We start from the raw sequence: 20,464 nt of genomic DNA on the forward strand, positions 1-20,464 counted from the left end.
AAATGGTGTATTTGTTATCTTTATGGCTTTTATAGCTCAAAAAATTCTGTACAAACAGCAGAATTAGAGCCAAACTTCTTAGAACAGAATGTGCTATTTTGATCGGATGTCTGGATGTCTTAAAAGAGAAAAGCATTTCTATAGGAGAAAAGACAGAGAAACTTCTCATTCATTACTAGAAAGTAAGGTTTCTCTTTATGCACTTTATATTTCTGGGCCCTTTTGGTAATACTATTCTAGGCATTGTGTTTGCATTTTTCTACAAGAATGAAAAGGAAGCAAGAGTATGGAATTAAGATAATCATTAAAAAGTTAGAAAAAGATGAAATATCCAGAAAATAAGAGAGAATAAAATCCACTTTTTTATCAGTACATTAAAGAATGAAAATAGTTACAGAATGAAAAGCCATTACATGTTATAAATGGCAAAGAGTCCTTCTAGCCTGGAAATCTGGAGGCTGAGGCTCATTTTCTACAAAGATTTCTATGCAGTTTTGGTGGCAAATGACTTTCAAAGAATGTGGAAAATCATGACTTTGGGCCACGTAGAACTTCTTTGAGGATCAACAATGTTTTGGAAATATCCTGGAAGAATAATCTGAAGTCAAACATCATAAAATAACCAGGGTAGGAATAATATAAATATCTTGTAGGAATAATAGTGGGTATATTAGCTGACATTTCCAGCAGATTTTTTTCAATGATGTTGTATGTTCTTTTTTTTTTTTTTTTTAAATTAAGGTGTAATTTACATATAGTAAAGTCTAATTTTACATTCAGTAAAACTCACCCTTTAAGAATAGTTCTGTGAGTTTTTTTTAAGTTTATTTATTTATTTTGAGAGAGAGAGTGCAGATGCGAGTGGGGGAGGGGTAGAGAGAGGGAGAGAATCCCAAGCAAGCTCTGTGCTGATAGCGGGAGTTGGAAGTCCTATTTCTCCACATCCTCATCAACGTATGTCTGTGTTTTTAATTATAGCCATCCTAATGATTGTGAAGTGGTATCTTGTGTTTATTTCTAGATAACTCTATTGAGATATAATTCACATAACTTAAAACTCATCTACTTAAAGTGTGTATTCAATATCCTAGTATACTTATAGACTTGAATAGCTTCTCACCATAATTTAAAATTAGAACTTTTTCTTCATCCCAGGAAGAAACCCCGTACCCATTAGCATACCCATTTCCCTCCAACCTCCCCAACCCTAGGCAACCATTAACTACTTTCTGTCTCTATAGATTTGCTTATTTCATATAAATGGAATTATACAACATATGATCTTTTCATACATTTCATATAAATGGAATTATACAACATGTGCTCTTTTGTGACTATCGTTTTTGATTTAGCATTATATTTTAGAGGTTCATTCACATGTGGCACGTATTAATGCCTCATCCCTTTTTATTGTGGAATAGTGTTCTATTGTGTGGATAGGCCACATTTTTTGTATTCATTCATCAGTTGATGGACATTTGGGTTGTTTGCACTCTTTGGCAATAATGAATAATGCTGTTGTAAACGTGTATATAGATTTTTGTGTAGATGTTTTCATTTCTCTTGGGTACAGAGGGAGTGAAACCACTGGATCATATGATGACTCTATGTGTAACATTTTGTGGCCTGCCAAACTGTTTTCTAAAGTGGCTGCATTATTTTACATTCTTGCCATCAATATATAAGGGTCCCAATTTCTATACATCATCTCCAATACTTGTTATTATCTGTCTCTTTGATTATGTCTACCCTAGGTGAGAGTGAAGCGGCATCTCCTTGTGGTGTTGATTTGCATTTCCCTAATGAATAATGATGTCGAGCATGTTTTCTTATGCTTATTATCCATTTGCATATCTTCTTTGATGAAATATCTTTCAAATGTTTTGACCATCTTAAACATTAGGATGCCTGTAGATGCTTGCCTTTCTTTCTTTTCTTTCTTTTTTTTTTAGTAAGCTCCATGCCCAATGTGGGGCTTGAACTCATGACCCTGAGATCAAGAGTTGTATGCTCTGCCAATGAGCCAGCCAGGTGCCCCCTGCCTTTCTATTATGGAGCTTCAAGAGATTTTTATATATCCTGGATACAAGTGCTTTCTCAGATGTATATAATTTGTAAATATCTTCTCTCTGTCTGGGGTTTGTCTTTTAATTACTTAAGTGGTATTTTCTGAAAAGCATAAATTTTACTTTTGATGAAGTCTAACTAACTAGATTTTTCTTTTATGGATGTTTGGGCATTATATCACAGAACTCTTTGTCTAACCCATGGTCATGTAGATTTTCTGCTTTCTTCTAGACATTTGATAGTTTTGGCACTTGTACGTAGAATGATGATCCACTTTGAGTTAACTTTTGAGTACGGTGTGAGGTAAAGGTCTAAGCTCATTTATTCTGGCATATCAAAAACCAATTATTTTAGCACCATTTTTTTTTTTAATTTTTTAACGTTTATTTTTCAGACAGAGAGAGACACAGCATGAACAGGGGAGGGGCAGAGAGAGAGGGAAACACAGAATCGGAAGCAGGCTCCAGGCTCTGAGCCATCAGCCCAGAGCCCGACGCGGGGCTCGAACCCGCGGACCGCGAGATCGTGACCTGAGCCGAAGTCGGACGCTTAACCGACTGAGCCACCCAGGCGCCCCAGCACCATTTTTGATATATCCATGTATGTTCTCACATTTCCTTATTTCAAATTGCTATATTTTATTTATGCTAACAAGTATAATAATTTTAAGACTATATTAAACAAAGAATACAAGTGGGAAGTTTGAAATTTGTGTAGTTTATAATAGAGATTAAAAGCATGAGTTCTGGAGTGTCAGAGCCCTGGGTTATAATCTCAGTTCTGCTATTTACTACCTATATGATCCCGAGCTGTTTTCTTATTAGCTCTAAGCGTAACTCCTTGATCTACAAATGTGGATAATAATAGCACCTCCTTGATAGGATTTGTGCCTATGTACAGGGTGACTGTCAAGTCACAAGGATGAAGGGATGTGAATTATCCAGCATCTGGTACACGTTCAATCAACGTTTACCACTGTCATCTCTGAGAATGTAAAAGTTTTGCGTTTCATTCTTTCATATGTGTGTGACAACAAACAATTCCTGAGCGTTTATTCTTGTGATGGGCACTATAACTGGTACGGGGTTAAAAGTGGTAAAAGCAAAATGCATCCTCATTATAGTAAACAGAGGTTCAAGGAAGAGACCAATTTGTCTCCAGTTCTGTTCCTACAGCCAATCGGAAAGGCTGGTGAGAGCACGAGGTGAGTGGCTGCCCAAGAGGAAGTAAGCATCACGGAGTCAGGCAAAACCTGACATTCCTCTCAGACCTGGGTAGGCCTGGATTCAGGTTGCAGGGGGCAAGAAGAGATAGGCTGCCGTCTTCCACACGGCTGTCCAGGGTTCTGCTGATTTGACTCCATGCTACAGGAAAAGGCCAGGAGGGATGGGAAAGGTGAGTGGAGTAAAATTCTTTTAGTCCTGGAATATATACCTTGTCAGACACAGTACGATTCTGACACTTTCCAAAAGCAAACACACTGATTAACCACTTGTGCAACCACGAGAAGAACCAGGCGGATGAGTGTTATGATTAAGGTCTTACCTGGTGTGCCCACCACACCATCAAGTAAGAGAATACAGCAATCCAGGTGATGGAGCCGAAGAACGTGATGGGAAAGAACTTCCTTGATGACTGAAAGAGAACCAGGAAGAGGCGAGAGTGTCAGTGCCATCCAGTGAGGTGGATCTGGCAGACTAAAGCTAAGACCACCAATGCCAGCTACTCCTCCCTCATTCCCTCCCATCTTCACAGGCTTTGCAATCAAAAGGCCCTCCCTCCCGGCGTTTAGGCCGGGACACGAAGATTCTCTCTTAGGAATGTTGTTTGGAGCCAAATCATCAGCAAGCTAGTGCCTGAGATGGACGTCTCTCGAAAAGAATGTCTGTTCCTGCTGCTGGCTGCTCAGATGCCCCCCGCCCCTGCCCTTTCCGTGGCCTGGTTTCTTAGTCTTGCCCTCAATCTCTTGACTACCCCATAGCCTTCCTTTCTCTCCTGCTCCCTTTTCTGTCTTCTGCTCAAGTTCATCAGAATCCATCAGTTGGTATTGCTTCACCCCATGTATCCTAGCAATCCATTTGCCAGAAAACCTACGTGACTAATTGCTGTTAACAAGAAGGATCCACAGATTCTAAAACAGGTTCCTCTTACAGTCCCATGAATTACTGGGAAAAGCCACAGAGAGGAAGCCATCATCATAGTTTCTATACATTCTTTTTTTTTTTAAATTTTTTTTTCAATGTTTTTTATTTATTTTTGGGACAGAGAGAGACAGAGCATGAACGGGGGAGGGGCAGAGAGAGAGGGAGACACAGAATCGGAAACAGGCTCCAGGCTCCGAGCCATCAGTCCAGAGCCTGACGCGGGGCTCGAACTCACGGACCGCGAGATCGTGACCTGGCTGAAGTCGGACGCTTAACCGACTGCGCCACCCAGGCGCCCCTATACATTCTTGATGACAGTCACCCTCCAGGATATTTGAACCACTCCTACAGACTGGAGTAACAGAGGCCCAGCACACTGCTGTCCACAGGGCTGGCAGAGTAGATGCTCCCGGGACGTTTACCCTCCTGTTTTCCACCCCTGACTGTACTATGTCCTTTTCTGCTTTGTTCACAGGCCTTTGTGCAATCTCAGGCTTAGAGTGTGAGCACTTTTTATTTTTATATTTTAAATTCGAGCGTAATTAACACACAGTATTATCTTAGTTTCAGGTGTATAATATAATGCAATATAGTGATTCACCAATTCTGTACATTACTCAGTGCTCAGAGTGAGCATTTTTAGTTTCCTTAAAATATTAACCCAAATCAGATACTCAAAATGCAGTTTTTTTTTTTTTTTTTTTTTTTTTTGTAACTTAATCCCACTACAGGGAGATCCAGGTTTACACTGGATTGTAGTGGAGTTTTGTTGATGGCTTTTTTCTTGCAAAACTGGGGCCCTTTAAAACATGCTCAGATAGCAGAATGCGCTCAGTCTCTCACCTCTTACTGCCAAACGTGTTTTATTTCAAAGCTTTCCACTTTGAGAAACAATCTCATTTTTTTGCTTTGATAATGCCATCCAATTTTGTCCAGAGAAGTGAATCCTGGAGTTGACGTGGAGGAAAGCTACCTCAATTGTCTAAAGGGCTGACCTTGGGCAGTCACATAGAACACTTTCTGCCATGGCTTTTAAGAGCTTTATTAAAAGGAAAAGATAAACTTGTACGTAGTAATCTCTTGACGATCTATAATAATAATGGACATAGTCTCTATTGCCCCAAAACAGGCTTATGTTCTCTTTACTAACTGCAAGTTTTCAATGTATGTTTTTATTATCATTCATATTGTTCTGTTAAATTTCATGACAACCATTTCTTTCTCTTAATGACTGCTGCCTTTTTGGGGCTATCTGCTAGTTTCAGTGTCTGGAAGACCAGTGGGCTTGATTAAATTGGTCTGTGGCCCCTCACCCCTTCCCTGTGTTAGAAGGAAAACATTTTGGCTAAAGACTCAGGCCCTTTCTGGGGACCTGAGCACTTTAATGGGTTATAGAAAGAAAAGTCATCAATTTTTCAAAATGGAGGTTGAGACATGCTCTTCTGAGAGCAAGTTCCTTTAAAGCTGAGCATTCAGCTGGGTTTTGGAGGCCAGATGCGCCGAGCCTTGGAATTGCCAGTGCTAAGAAATCAGTTTTCCCAGCCACGGAGTTTAGCTGATTGGACTTCCTGTTCTTTTCTTCTGGTCACAAGTCACTGTACAAGTATCCTGAGATGGTGGTTTCAGCTCCTAGGATCAGGCTGTGTCACAGGGAAGGAAAGGGCTTTTCTTGTGGTGTTGGGCCACCCATGTGATTGGAGCAGAAGCTGGTCTGTGAGCTTGATTCTGGACATCCTATAAGGCAATGGAGTACAATCTCCATACTTAAAAAAAAATGCTTATTTATTTTTGATAGAGACAGAGAGAGAGAGAGAGGGAGAGAGAGAGAGGCAGAGAAAGAGGGAGACAGAGGATCTGAGCAAGGCTCCACACTGAGAGTGAAGAGCCCGATGTGGGGCTCGATCTCACAAACCATGAGATCATGATCTAAGCCGAAGTTGGACACTTAACTGACTGAGCCACCCAGGTACCCCATCATCTCCATACTTTATGGTATATGTAGAGGAGATCTTGGGAGAGTCCTCATTTCACAGATTGCTCACTTTTTACGCTATCTCATTTATTAAGTATGTAATTATTATTTTATTTATTATACCTTTGCATGTCTGTTCATTTGATGTAATGTCACAAGTTAGAATCAAATTATTTGAACATACTTCTCATCTGCGAAATTATCATCCCTGAACCATAGAACATTCCTAGTCAAAAGGTAGCAACTAAGGAACCAGACTAAGGAGGTAAAGGAATTAAGTTCAAACCAACATACTAAAGAAAACCTCTCTCATTTAAAATTTGATGCTTATGGTCCTCGATCAAGAAGCCAATTTGTAATTAATGGACATCTATATGTACCTAGTGTTTTATTAGGGGCTCACTGAAAATAAATTAAAGATAGTTTTTATTTGTAAGTTTCCATGTCTTCATCATAAACTAGGGGTAGGTAAAGGCCAGGTACCTACTCTGTATGCAAATCTTGAAATAGACCTGAAGTTCAAGCCTAGTCTGTCTGACTATAGCATGCCTTCCCAATAAGTAGGTTATACAAACTTGTTCTTGAAGAAAAATAAGGCCAATGATGCTCAAAATATTCCCAGCTATAGACATGATGATGATCATCATAATACTAGCGTGTGCTCTGAATGTCAGAAAATATAAAGAGCTTCAGGGAGATCTAGACCAGCATTCCAGCTGTATGGCCATCTGCCTCACCCAACCTCCCATATTGTCTCTGATTTGGAAGCTTCAACCCTTTCATGCACCAGCAGTTTGGTTAAGTGTTTCCCAACTGTCAAGCTACCTTATAATTTCCAATCTCACAACCCAGGTAATTCCTTCTTCTTTCATTTTTTTCTGATCCACTCCCCTTATTTGGACTCAATGGTCTCGTTCCAGACATCACTGCCCGGTAGCACTTGTGCAATTATTTAGTTACCAGTCTCACTGGAAGAAAGAAAATAGCCCTTGAAGCCAAGGTCTGACATGTCAATTTTTGGTTAGTAATGGTGGTTCATCCTAACATCTGCTGGGATGAACCTCATACTAATTAGCAAAAAGCAAATTGTGTCCATGTGCCGGCCATTTTGTTCCCAATGTAATGGTTTATGTGTCTAATTGACAGCTAATGTTCTCATTAGAAGCTTTTAGTACATCAGTGTGATACTTTCTTGGCTTGAAAAACGTTTCTGGACATTAGCTGATTGCACAAATTGGCCATATCCTTACTGATTTAAATTCAACAAATACTCACTTAGCATCTATTCTGTGCAAGGTTTTGGGACATACATATCTAACAAAAGTCCCCCAGATAATCCTATTAAAGATTAAAAGTGTGTTCTCTAATTAATACGACCAGTATTCAAATTCTTGCTCACCTATTACCAGTGATGTGACCTGAGACAGATTATTTCATCTTCAAAGCCTCAGGGTTTTCATCTGTAAAATGGGAGGAATAAAACATATCTAGTTGTCCTCAGGTCTTTGTGCCCATAAAGTGTCTACAAAAGTGCCTGACACATAATAAGTGCTCAGATAATCATGGCAGTTGTTATAGGATAATCTTATCCTCATTTTGGTTTTTAAGAGATGAGGAGACTGAAAGTCAGAGAGGTGAAAGTCACAGCCGAGACCTGGCTGGGAGTCTTGACTTTGCTTCTTACTTGCTGGATGTGCTTGGACAAGTTGCTAAACCTCTCTGGGTCTCAAACACTTCATTCTTGCTAGAACAGTGCATGGTGCACAGCAGACACAATAAATACTTGGTGAATGAATCAATGAATGACATAAATTGCAAAGATATAGCTGACTGCTTGGTACCTTTCCAGTTCTAATGAGTCATGTTTTGATACCTTATTTAGATCCATTCCTATTTTGTAAGAATGCCTGTCCTAGGTCATGAGAGAATATAACTTTTGGGGTCTTTATTCCCTTTGTTATTTTCAATTTTTATCAAAGACCTGTTCCTCATCAAGATTTATATTTTAGTTCTTTTACTTTTAAAACAAAGCCATTATTTTAAGAAGACTGTACCAGTGAGTTAATCTGAGCTGGGAGTGTGTATAATCCAACAAACACTATCATATAATTTGCATATAAATGAGGTGGAAATAAAAACAAGTAAACAAGTGGGAGGACCGTTTACCCTGAAACTGGATGTATACTAAAAAATCATGTTTTCCTTGTAATTACTGTCAAGGTTTGGAATGTTCATCTCTATGGGTAATTCAAAAACTACTGAGGAGGGGCGCCTGGGTGGCTCAGTTGGTTAAGCGGCCGACTTCGGCTCAGGTCATGATCTCGTGGTTCGTGAGTTCAAGCCCCGCGTCAGGCTCTGTGCTGATGGCTCAGAGCCTGGAGCCTGTTTCGGATTCTGTGTCTCCCTCTCTCTGACCCTCCCTGTTCATGCTCTGTCCCTCTCTGTCTCAAAAATAAGTAAACGTTAAAAAAAATTAAAAAACAAAACAAAAAAAACTGAGGAGACAGAGCCGACAGGGCCCTCCAGAGTAGCAAATGTTTATTAACTAATCATTTTCTCCTCTCTTTTTCCTCTCCCTCGATATCTTGTCAAGAGGCCCTTGTGGCAGTGCATGAGGACTGTGGTAGACTGCATAAGTGGCCACGACACTTTACAACTCTTTTCAAGAGGTGAGGTCTCGGGGTGCCTGGGTGGCTCAGTTGGTTAAGCGCCCAACTCTTAATTTCGGCTCAGGTCATTATCTCATGGTTCGTGAGTTCGAGCCCCGCATTGGGTTCTGCACTGAAGGCGTGGAGTCTGCTTGGGATTCTTTCCCTCTCTGTCTCCCTCTCTTCTCTGCTCCTCCCCCACTCTCCCTCTCTCAAAATAAATAAACTAAAAAAAAGAAAAAAAAAAGAGGTGAGGTCTATCTTCCCATCCTCTGAATCTGGGCTGGCCTTGATTGTCTCTGACCAACAAAATGTGATAGAAATGACAGCATGCAGATACCAAACTAGATCTCAAGAGAACTTTGCAGCTTTCATTCTTGCTGCCCTTAGGAACTTGGCCATCATGTGAATCAGCTCTGGTTAGCTTACTTAAAGATAAGATAACATGTAGTGCAGAGATGAGCTTTTGTAGCTGAGATACTCCTATACCAACAAGCCCTGAGTCATATAAGTGAGTAGGACTGTCCAGTTGAGCTCAGATCAAATGGTCAGTTCTCAGAATTCTGGACTAAAAAACTGCTTATTTTTTTAAGCCATTACGTTTTGGGGTGGTGTGTTACACAGCAGATGCTAACTGATACAAGATCAAGATCAAACCTAATGAAACTCTTCTGTGCTAAGCATGATCAAGAAGCTACTTCCTGGCTTTTGTATCAACTGGCATGGTTTCTTTGATTTGGCATTTCATATATGCAAAGGATGACCATATAATTCATCTTCTAAACCAGCAGGCTTGGGGATTAAAGGAACAACTCTGGGCAAACTGGGATGTATGGTCCCCTTAAATTTGCAATACTGGCGGTGCCTAGGGGGACTCAATAAGTTAAGTGTCCGACTTTGGCTCAGGTCATGATCTCGCGGTTCACAAGTTCGAGCCCCACATCTGGTTCTGTACTGACAGCTCAGAGCTTGGAATCTGCTTCAGGTTCTGTGTGTCTCTCTCTCTGCTCGTTCCCTGCTTGCACTCTGTCTCGCTCTCAAAAATAAACATTAAACAAAATTTATAATACTGTATTGATGGTTATATCTTTACGCTTTCCTTAATCACAGAATGTCATCGTTGGCAGAGAGTCTAGAGATCTTCCACCCTTTTATTTCACAGAGGAGGAAAACTGAGGTCCAAAGTTGAGACGTGACTTCCCCAAGCTTGTGTATCTCATGAGGTATGTGGGGAAAAAAACCCCACTGTAGTCAGTATGGTAGAATGAGAACAATATTAAGTCAGGAGACTCCAGTTTGAATCTAGCTCCTGTCGCTGATATAGCTGTGCATTTGTCCTCTGTAGTTATATGCCTTGTTTCTGCTACTTAGTTTAGAAGTCCTTAAACATAGGAATTGTGAATTCTGTGTCTTTTTATCTCTTAGGGCACAAGCTTGATGCTTGGCATACAATAGTAACTCAATAAATATTTGCTGAGGAAATTAAAAAACACCCAAATGCTTCACCTCAGAGTCACATTTTTGCTTGGGATAGCACACAGCATATGTAGAAAATGAGAAAAAAGTCCGGTCCATCCCGGGAATGGTGCTTGAGGTTGCAAGGAGCAAAAGCCCCATTGGCTATTGGGCCCCAGAGGCTGGCTCTCAAGGCCTGTGCGCGGTGAACGACCGGTCCGTGGTCGTACAAAGGAAAGCATCACGTACAGCTGCATCTTCCTGCTTTGCACCCAACAGGATTATAGCATCAGCCAAAGAAGTTGTCATCCAGGTAACTACTGCCATGGTGGGGTCCTGTGTGTTGTCCAGGAGTTGCTGGTTCAGAGCTCTGATCTTCTCTAACCGCTTCCTTGTCCTTTGAGCTCCGATCACAGAGAGGTTGGGAATTTTGCCAGCCCTTGCTCTAGGAGTCCCACCCAACCCGAGAGCCCAGGCCTTGATGGCTGGCACCTTCCTCCCATGCCTGCACGCTTCCCTGACTGCTCCAGCGCTTGTGTGCTGACGCTCCCTTAGCAGCCAGCCAGCCCCCTCTGCTTGGGGTCACACCATACTAGACGTACAAAGGAGAGCATTTAGGAAACCGTGTCTGTCTCTCTGATTTTCCTCCCCGGGGCCGTGCAAGAGCACTGGCCCAAACAATAGAGCAATGGAGAGAGAGAGAGAGAGAGAGAGAGTGCAAGAGAGCACATGTGAGCACACACATCTTGGAAATGTCAATGTGATGGGAGCCAAGAAGAAACTCCACACATTCTAGCTATTTGGCCGTAGGTTTCCAGGATCCGGGCCTCTGCACAGAGCAGATGTTCTACACTCGCGTTGCAAATAAAGAAACCTAAATATTGCTTTGTATGCCACACCTATTACATGCATCCTTTACTGGGAAAGCCTCTAATGTTGGGAGTCCTTCCATGAGGGGGTCCTTTCCTGGCCTGTCCTTGATAAGACACTGGCTCTCTCCTGGGCTGGATTATTTATAGGCCAGGCCAATGGGACAGGATTTTTGTTCTGTCTTTTTCAAGTGCGGAAAGTGGGATCACCGTGGGGCTCTTAAGACTTACGCTCCACTGTGCTGTACGTTACCACACCATCCTATTGTAAGTGCTTTCAGAAATGATGTTCTCAGATTTCCACTTTCTGGTATCATGAAATATGAGGGGGACCCCAGGCTGTGTGGTCACACAGACCTGGGTCTGAATCTCAGCTCCATCTGCTAGGAAGTGTTTAGGCATTAGTTAGTTAACTTCTTAGTGCCCAAGATTCTTTCTACTTATGCCAGTAATATGTAATATTATATACAATAAATATAAATAAAATTAACAAATAAGTGTGTGTGTGTGTGCGTATGTGTGTGTGTGTGTGTGTGTGTATACACACCTTCCTACACTAGCTGTTTCCTGGATTCCACAGTATAGCTTATTGGAAATACCTAGGGCAGTGTCTGATACATAGTAGGCACATACCTTTGTTGAATGAAGTGTGTACGGCCGTAATAAAAAGTATAGCTACTTCTTGGGGTGCCCGGGTGGCTCAGTCAGCTGAGCATCTGACTCTTGATTTCAGCTCAGGTCATGATCCCAGGGTTGGGGGATTGAGGCCAGCGTCAGGCTCACACTGGGCATGGAGCCTGCTTAAGATTCTCTCTCTCTCTCTCTCTCTCTCTCTCTCTCTCTCTTTCCCCCAGCCCCTCTCCTCTGCTTGCTCTCTCTCTAGAAAAAAAAAAGCACAGCTACTTCTTATCATTTAGTTCCTTTACCCTTTGGGGCCCTGGCCCAAGAATCCAATTTAATAGTAGGAGAACTCTTTTTTTGATTTGATCTACATTTAGATTGTATTTTGCTGATCATATGATGGTATTGTGTTCAATACACCTGGCACATAATAATGGTAGAAAATAATATTACAGTAATGATAACAATACGGATGGAGAAGATCAGACACGTAGGCATTTATGCAACATGAATGCATTTGTTCAAATTATTTTTGAATTGAATGAATAATCCATGCACACACTCAACAAAAGGTGAGTTCCCCTCCTGCCTCAAACCTTCATTTCCTCCTCTCAGAGACAATCACTATGGTGGTTTTAAAACACGGCTGCAGATTCTCTGACACTCCTCCCACCAAGGGTGTCATACCCTATATGACAATGATATATTCTAAGTAAACATTTTGTCTCCTCCCCTTTAACCAACACAATCAATGACTGCTTTGACCCGTAGAATATAGTAGGAATGACTCTCTGTGACTTCTGAGGCTAGGTCATCAGAGACCACACAGCTTCTGCCTTCTGCTGTTGGGACTATCCTTCTTGGAGCCCTGATCTCTCATCTAACACATCTGACTATCCTGAGGTCACCATGGTGTGAAGAAGCCCAAGTCACGTGGAGAAGCCACATTTAGGTTCTCCCATAGACCACTGCAGCTGAGCCCAGCCCTTGAATCCTCTCTGCCCAGGGACCAGACACATCAGCGAAGAAACTTCCAGATGAGTCCATCCCACAGCCATTCAAGTCTTCCCATCTGAAGCCCCAAACGTGGAGCAGAGACATGCCATCTCCAGTGCACCCTATTTGAACTCCTGGTCTGCAGGATCCACAAGCAGAATAAACCACTAAGTTTTAGGGTGGTTTGTTACATAAATTCGATAACTTGAGCAATCACTCTTATTGTGCCTCTGTCTGGAGAAATTTTAGACATATATAAGCATACACGTGTATATATGTCACCCCTCCTTTCCCTTTTAAGGCAAATAGAAGCAGACTATCACACTGCTATGTACCGTGCTTTTCACAAGGAGTTGGTGAAACAAACGGTGCTTTACTCACAGGTTTGCGGACGTCAGGCAAGGTGATCCAGAGAGGAAACACTATGGGTAAAACAATTAGGAATGTGACTTGCTTGCGGGGGTTGGAAGGCCAGGCCAGGCTGAGAGGCTGGTCCTCCTCTTCACCCGTCTCCGTGGTCTGTTGTAGAAAAACAGAGATGGAAGAAGAAACAAATAAAAAAGACGACAACGTCCACAGGCCACAAGAGCCCAGGGACAAACAATACATTGCACAGCCATGGGAACTTAGGAACTTCCTTTTCTCTCCCTGAACGCTCCTCAGCTTCTCACTTAAGTGAACTGATCATTCAACTGCAGTGGGTGACATCTACGATCCATGAACTTTGTACGAGAAACCGTTTCTGTAGAGCAAAAGACTCCCAATGCCCACCTTCTCCTCCTTCCCTTCTCCCTGAAGACAAAGCTATAGGTTTCATTATGGGAATCCTTGGGAAGGATTTTTTTTTAATTAAAAATTAAACAAAAATTACACATATATATCTTTTTTACTAACAAATAAATTTATGTATTTTTAGAGCGGTGATTTTGAGCAGGCAAATGAAAGTAACCGTAGAAACAACTCAGTAACAATACTCAACTCCCTTCTCAGGCCCTGGAATAGTCAAGCTCATGGATTACTGTGTGGTGGTGAATTTTTAATCTGCACAATTATCTTGTTAAATTCTAAACCATTTTACTTCCAGCCAAAGGCTTATTATACAAACATATGTCCCATTCTCAGAGAAACAGACTATGGGAGTAGAGTAAGACACTGAACCCGTGAGTGTCAGCTGCACAGGACCTCAGAGTCAGGGCTCAACTTCAGAGTTTCTGACTTGGCAGCAAGTGGCTAAGGTTTTATGTGCCACCTGCTGAAGTCAGCAGCTTCTGATGTCCCAGAGCTAGAAGAGACAGAAGGTGGCTCCGGGCCTGGCAGGCTGACCATCAGCCTGTCAGATGGGCCCTCCGAGCCTTCAAAACAGCACTGCAGACAGTATTAATCACTCCCTTCCCTGCTTGTTTAAAAATAAAAGTGCAGGAGGAGGATCAAGCATCAGATCTAAAAATATCAACAGGAACTTTTCCACGGATGCTTCCTTTTGAGACCATATAAATAACCCGCACAGGCTTCGTGAAGCTCCTGCCCCCCGTGGCTCTTGCTTCCAGCAGTGTGCACTATTTCCAGCAGCAGCACTGACCCCTCAGCACCCCTCTCCCTAGGAACTGGCAGGCTCGGGCCAGTTGCATCGGGGAAAAGGACTCACCCAGACGCAGGGCTGGGCATGTGGCCCGACACATTGCGATGTTATGTTTATTTCTAATTTAAACCCTAGTACTGCCAAAAGGATTTGTAGTGGTGTATACAATCACCCACCTCTCTCTCCAAGAGTTAAAATTAAAAAATATATATATATATTTTTACATAAAATATATAAAAGGAATCTTAAGCCATACTGAAAAAAAGTTGGTAATAACAGGCTCTTTCTCTTTGGGCATATGTCCTTGGCAGTGGGTAAAAGAATTTATAAACAGCAAATATGAGGGAATTAAGAGATTAGGTAAGAAGGAAGAATTGGGAAGTTGGCACAGTTTGTTTTGGTCATCTGGGTCCTCATTAAATATACTTCTCACGCTCTCCATCCCTTTGCTATATGTAAGACGTTGGAAAAGAAGAAGGATAAAAACAACAATCTATGCTTCTACGTTAGGGAACTAGAAAAAGGAGAGCAAGTTAAACCCAAAGTAAGCAGAAGAAAATAAATAATAAAAATGTTGGAGAAGAGGTCAATGAAATTGACAAGAAGGGAGTCAATAAAGTCAACAAGACCAAAAGCTGATTCCTTTGCTTTGCAATTCATGTGGGTCCATCCACTGCTTTCTTTTCTTCATCTTGATGGAATCTTGGGCATACGGTCTCTAATTCCTCTTCTGAGACAACTCTGTGTCCTCCCAGGAGATACAGCAGATGTAGAGAATATCATTCCCCATTGAGATCCCCAGCCTCCCAAGATGTCAGCTGGATACATGAATAAGCTCTCTGTGATGAGGCCAGTGAGGATTTAGGAGACAAGTGCATTTTAACTGTTCCATCCCAGATATGATTTTTCTTGTTGAACCCAAATGAATGACTTTCCCCTCCCCACCCAGTAGATGTCTCAGAAATGGGGAGGGATCATGGGACAGTTGAAGCATTGCATCATTCCTAGTAAGTATCTCATCTCATACCAGATGGGTGGTTTTATTCCGGCAGAGGATTCCAGCACTTCCCAGAAGACCCATCGAGCTGACGTGATATGTTCATCAAGGCTCCTCCCCCTTCCAGGACTGACAGTCCCCACCCCCCGGTCCCATCTCACACTGCCATCTGCAATCTAGCAGCTTCTCTCTAAACTCTAAGCTAACCTTTTTCCGAGAAAAAAACAAAAGCAACTCTTTATGACTCATATCATTTTAATGACACCAACAGATGGTGACATTTCATCAATAACCCTTCTGCTTATAACCTACGGATTAGCTCCTTTCTCCATCTGCCAAAGTCACCAGGCAGGCAGTGCCACTAGCAAATAGCAGAAAATAATTGTCTGTTTAGATGCATAAGCTCTAAACACACTACTGTCCAATGCAAACAATTAGCTATATTGTACAGCTTCCAAAAGCTGCATTTGAGGTGGCGTTGCTAGGGCAGAAATGAGCAAGGAGAAGAGCTTGGGTCTCAGGCCAAACAAACAGTGCTCTTCATGCAGAATCGATAGCCTCTTGGGGGAATGGGTCCTGCTACAGAGTATAGGAACCCAGGACCTTGGGGTGGATTTGAGAGGTGTCCCGGGAGCGAGGCTGTCAGTATATTTTGGGGGAAAATTCTCACTGTCTTCCTGCCAAGTGCAATCTCACTCTGGTTCAATGGGTGACAGCTTGCAAGCTGGTTAGAAAAGTGGAAAAAAAATACCATTCCAAGTCTGGGGCCAGTTTTGCCTTTGCCCAAGCTGGGGCTGCTGGCATGTTCATTAGTCTCAGTCCTGGGGAGAAGCCACTGAAGTCAGTGCACTAAGTTTTCAATTCCTCCTAGAGCTATGGCATCTTGGCTTTGACCTTGTAGCAACCCACCCTAACCTCATAAAGCTTCTGTGGAGTGTCCACCGAAAACAGAACAATGAAAAGTGATCCAGAAAAAATTCAAATGACTTTTGATATAAGGGCTTAAACTAGTTTGATACGTGCTGGGGTCTTTGCAGAAGCCCTAGAATTGTGTGAAAGCAGGGCCAGCGATCATTGCTTTGGGGCTGTATAATTTCTGATACGGAGAATCTGAGACTAAAACACCCGACTTTAAGCTCCCACGTAATATGGGCTGGTGGTCAGACCACGAAGGGACCAGTGCAGCCTGGGGGGAAGAGTAGGTTGTGGAGCCAGGAATCCTGGTGTCCAGTCTCTGCTCCTGCTGTGATTTCTTGGGCCGTGACTGCCATCCTCTGCAGGTATTCACTGAGTGCCTTTGGGTGTGAGCTAGTGCAGTAGGCTCTAACTCTCTGGGTTTATTTTTGTCTTGTTTAAAAAAAATTTTTTTTAAATGTTTATTTTTGAGAGAGAAAGACAGAGCATGAGTGGGGTAGGGGCAGAGAGGGAGACACAGAATCCGAAGCAGGCTCCAGGCTCTGAGCTGTCAGCATGGAGCCTGACGTGGGGCTTGAACTTATGAACCAGCTGACCCGGGCTTGAACTCATGAACCGCGAGATCGTGACCTGAGCTGAAGTCAGACGCTTGGCCGACTGAGCGACCCATGCGCCCTGCTAACTCTGTTTTAAGGACGCTTGGATTTTTGAGGAGACAGAACAAATGGCTCCAGAGAACTTAGTCTTTATCCTGCTACAAGGATGCCGGCAGAATACGTGGCAAGAGCCTGTTAATAGACTGAACTGTGCCCTCCCCCAAATTCATGTTTAAACTTACCTAACCCTCAATACCTCAGAATATGGCTGTTTGGAGAAAGGGCCCTTAAGTTAAAATGAAGCCATTAGGATGGGTCCTTATAAGGTGTCCTTATAAGAGGAGATTAGGATACACAGAGATACATCAGAGGTTTGTGTGCACAGAGGAAGAGACCGTGTGAGAACACAGTGAAGACAGCCATCTGCAAGTCAAGGAGAGAGGCCTCAGAGGAAAACAACCCTGCCAGCACCTTGATCTTGGCCCTCCAGCATCCAAATTGTGAGGAATAAATTTCTGTTGTTTAAGCCATCCAGTCCATGGTTTGTTAGAGCAGCCCTAGCAAGCTAATATACTGCCCATCTGCATTAGTGATAGAAAGCCCACTTTCACGTAGACCTAGAACAAAGACTCTCTATATAGCCTCTGTTGCAATGAGGTGTGGCCATGTGATTAGGTTCTGGCCAATGGGAGGTGATGGAAAGAATTCTCTGCAACCTTGGGATGTATCTTTAAAGGCTGCAGATGCGTCCTTCATCACTCCTTTCTCCTTCGCACCGGCTGGAATGGGAACATTTTGGGCAGAGCTTTAAGAGTCATCTTGGATGATGAAATGGAGAAAAAATATAAAAGGATCTGAGTTCCTGATGTCCCTTGAGAGCTAGCTGTTCTAGCCCCGGGCTGCCTATATTGACTTGAGACAGACAGAAAATTCTATCTTACTCACTCTACTCTTTACTTACTCTTTACTTACTCTAGCCACCGTTGTTTTGGGTTTGTGGTTGCTCACAGTGGAACCTTACCCTGACTAATCCAATGTCCTCTTTATGAGGAATCAAGGAAGAAAAATATCTTCCCCATCTCAGCACTAGAAAAAGTCATGCTTCTTTTGAGAATCTTTGAAGAATCTTAGAAATACTGTGAATCAGGTAAATTACTATTTTTTTCCCCCTTGCTTTTCACTGAGGAATTCAGAGCCAAATTTGTAACCTCCACCTACCAAACACACCTCTGGGGTCTGTCTCGCTTACTCCAATCCTATTCTTTCCTTTTTCCTTTACGGCCTGTGCTGAACTGTTTCAAAATTCATCATTTTATCCTTTTTCCTCAGAAGTATTTTTTTGCAAGCAGCCTTGAATCTTTGCAAAACAAGGTAGGGCAGACTCAAAACTACAAGTCCTCAGTGGTTGGATGGAATTATTCGGATAACTTTGTGTGTGTGTGTGTGTGTGTGTGTGTGTGTGTGCGCGCATGAGGGAGGGAGAGAGAGTGTGTTATCCTAAGTGACAAGTGGACAATCACCTTGTGTGATTTATTTATCAATACTAAAGGTTGGATCCTGGGGGGGATATGGCCATCAGAATATTTACAGGTAGAAGAGAGTACTTCCAGAGGTCAGTTAGTATCTACTGGGAGGTCTCTGGAGCAATCAACTTATTTTTATTTTTATTTTTCGAATGGGTGGGAGAATAGCAAAAGCCTCTCCATTTGTGGCCCACTATCATGAGAACCTAGTTAGCTTCTTTGCATGTGTATCTTATGCTATTTCTACTTGTGCCTGGTAGGGATGGGTTGCCCCAGAAAAGGCATCAGGTCTCCAGTGGAGGGGTCTGAGCTGGATTCACCAGTCCAGAGGTTGCTTCCACAGCCAGAAAAATATTTCCTGGGAGCAACCCAATTTCTTATTCTTGCCTGTGAAGGGCACTGTGCAAGATTTCGGTGTGAAGGTGAGTCCGTTTTAATGCAATCTCTTCTATCAGAGAATTAAAATGAAAACCCAGGAGGCATCTGAATATAGGCCATCTTCAAGTTCAGTTTTATTGATTGCTAATAACATCTTATTTCCAGTTCACAAGGAGCAATCTCAGAGGATCGCCCGAATCTGCCTAGATTTCAGCTCATTTGGGGTTTGATTCAGGTTGGAAGTGAAGTTCTCCCTCTCCCCTGCAGGAGGACAATGCACTTCAGCACTTGGGAGTGCCATTTCTTTTCACTGGGGAGCCCCTTCAGTGTGGCATGATGCTGGATAGAATAAAAGGCCAGTACTCAAATAGCCATGAGGAATATAACTCATTTACTCTAAAGCATTGGGCCATGGTCAAGTTGGGTGAAAGTAAAGATTTTAAGTGATCTGTATTTCTACTTAAACAGACTGGTCCTTAATATAGTTGTTGTTGTTGCTGTTTCTATAATTTATAACTGTAGAAAAAAGAGTTTATATCTCCATGTTGGTCAGCCATAAGGATGCCCACATGAATGACCAAATGGGGCAAAGCTCACCAAAAGAATGTGATGCATGCTAGGAACTTTTTATAGGACCCAGAGGGGCTGAGAGTGGGAATAGAGATCCATAAAAACACTTGCTAAGCCTAAGAAGTGAGGTTGGGTGGGTGCATTAAGAATATTAAAAATATCACACTCAACAAAGCTTTAAAAAAGGTACTAACATAGGTGTAATGTCTAGACTACGTGGGAGGCATTCATCTATAGACTGTGGATAGGAACTCTCGGGCAACTGCAGGATGGATGCACAGTGTCTGGTGGAGACCTGGGGATTAATGCACATTAATCCTTTTGCCTTTGGCCATTAATCTCATCTCTGTGACTAACTAGCCATGTGACCTTAGGCAAATGAATGGAAATGCTGGAATAGCCAAAGAACGTATACTACATGGGACCCATAAGTACATGGGTACCCAGTCCCGGTACACCTCACTGCATTTTAGGACCCAGCAGCCCTTAAAATCCATGTCGTTCTGAGGCAGAACTTCTTTGTCTCCTGCAATGCTTTGCTGTGGGCTCACTTTCTTGACCAAGAAGTTTTGTCATTCGGTTCATTATATGGACACTGATAGATCATGAAAGACAAGCCACAACCACAGACCTCTGCAATCATCTAGAATAGGAGTTCTGGGCCCCAAGAGAAGGGGCCCCCAAGGTTCAGAGCTGAAGGGCCTTGGTACATGGAGACCGCCCCCCCGCCCCCCCACCGCATTTAAAGGATGAAGGCCCTAAGATGAAGTCAGGCCCAAGTGACCTTCCACTTCATTCCTAGCCAAAATTTCTTTCCCCATTTCACACTGCTTCCCTTCCTCATTCCTAAAAAATAGGTTTGCTAAATAAAAAATGAATGTGCTTTATGCCCAATGACACCAGCTTTATTTGTAATAAATTTGACCTATTAAGCCAAAAATGCTAGCTATAGCAAACACTAAGCATTTAATTGACATAGTTTTGCTTAATTTTCTTGAGCCTAGAACTAATTTCTGGTGGTTTGGATGGGCTGCGTTTCTTGGAAAAGGTGATCAGAAACACCTGTTCTCAGTTGCATTCTCTTCCTGTTCTCCGAGGCTGCTGTGGACTGAATGTTTGTGTACCTCTGAAATT

General features: G+C 42.4%; 1 protein-coding gene across 8 annotated transcripts in view; it reads right to left on the reverse strand.

Annotated features, from left to right (window-relative positions):
- The window catches only part of SLC24A2 (solute carrier family 24 member 2), a 242,301-nt gene that overhangs the window by 9,622 nt on the left and 212,215 nt on the right, over positions 1 to 20,464 (reverse strand). For all 8 annotated transcript variants that reach the window (XM_042964393.1, XM_042964396.1, XM_042964390.1 and 5 more), the window contains 2 exons: positions 13,154 to 13,291; positions 3,613 to 3,702 (listed from right to left, as the gene is read on the reverse strand). In XM_042964393.1, coding sequence (XP_042820327.1) covers positions 3,613 to 3,702; positions 13,154 to 13,291 — 228 coding nt within the window. The remainder of the gene's footprint in view (positions 1 to 3,612; positions 3,703 to 13,153; positions 13,292 to 20,464) is intronic.

Source organism: Panthera tigris, chromosome D4, assembly GCF_018350195.1.
Source record: "Panthera tigris isolate Pti1 chromosome D4, P.tigris_Pti1_mat1.1, whole genome shotgun sequence".
Taxonomy (NCBI): domain Eukaryota; kingdom Metazoa; phylum Chordata; class Mammalia; order Carnivora; family Felidae; genus Panthera; species Panthera tigris.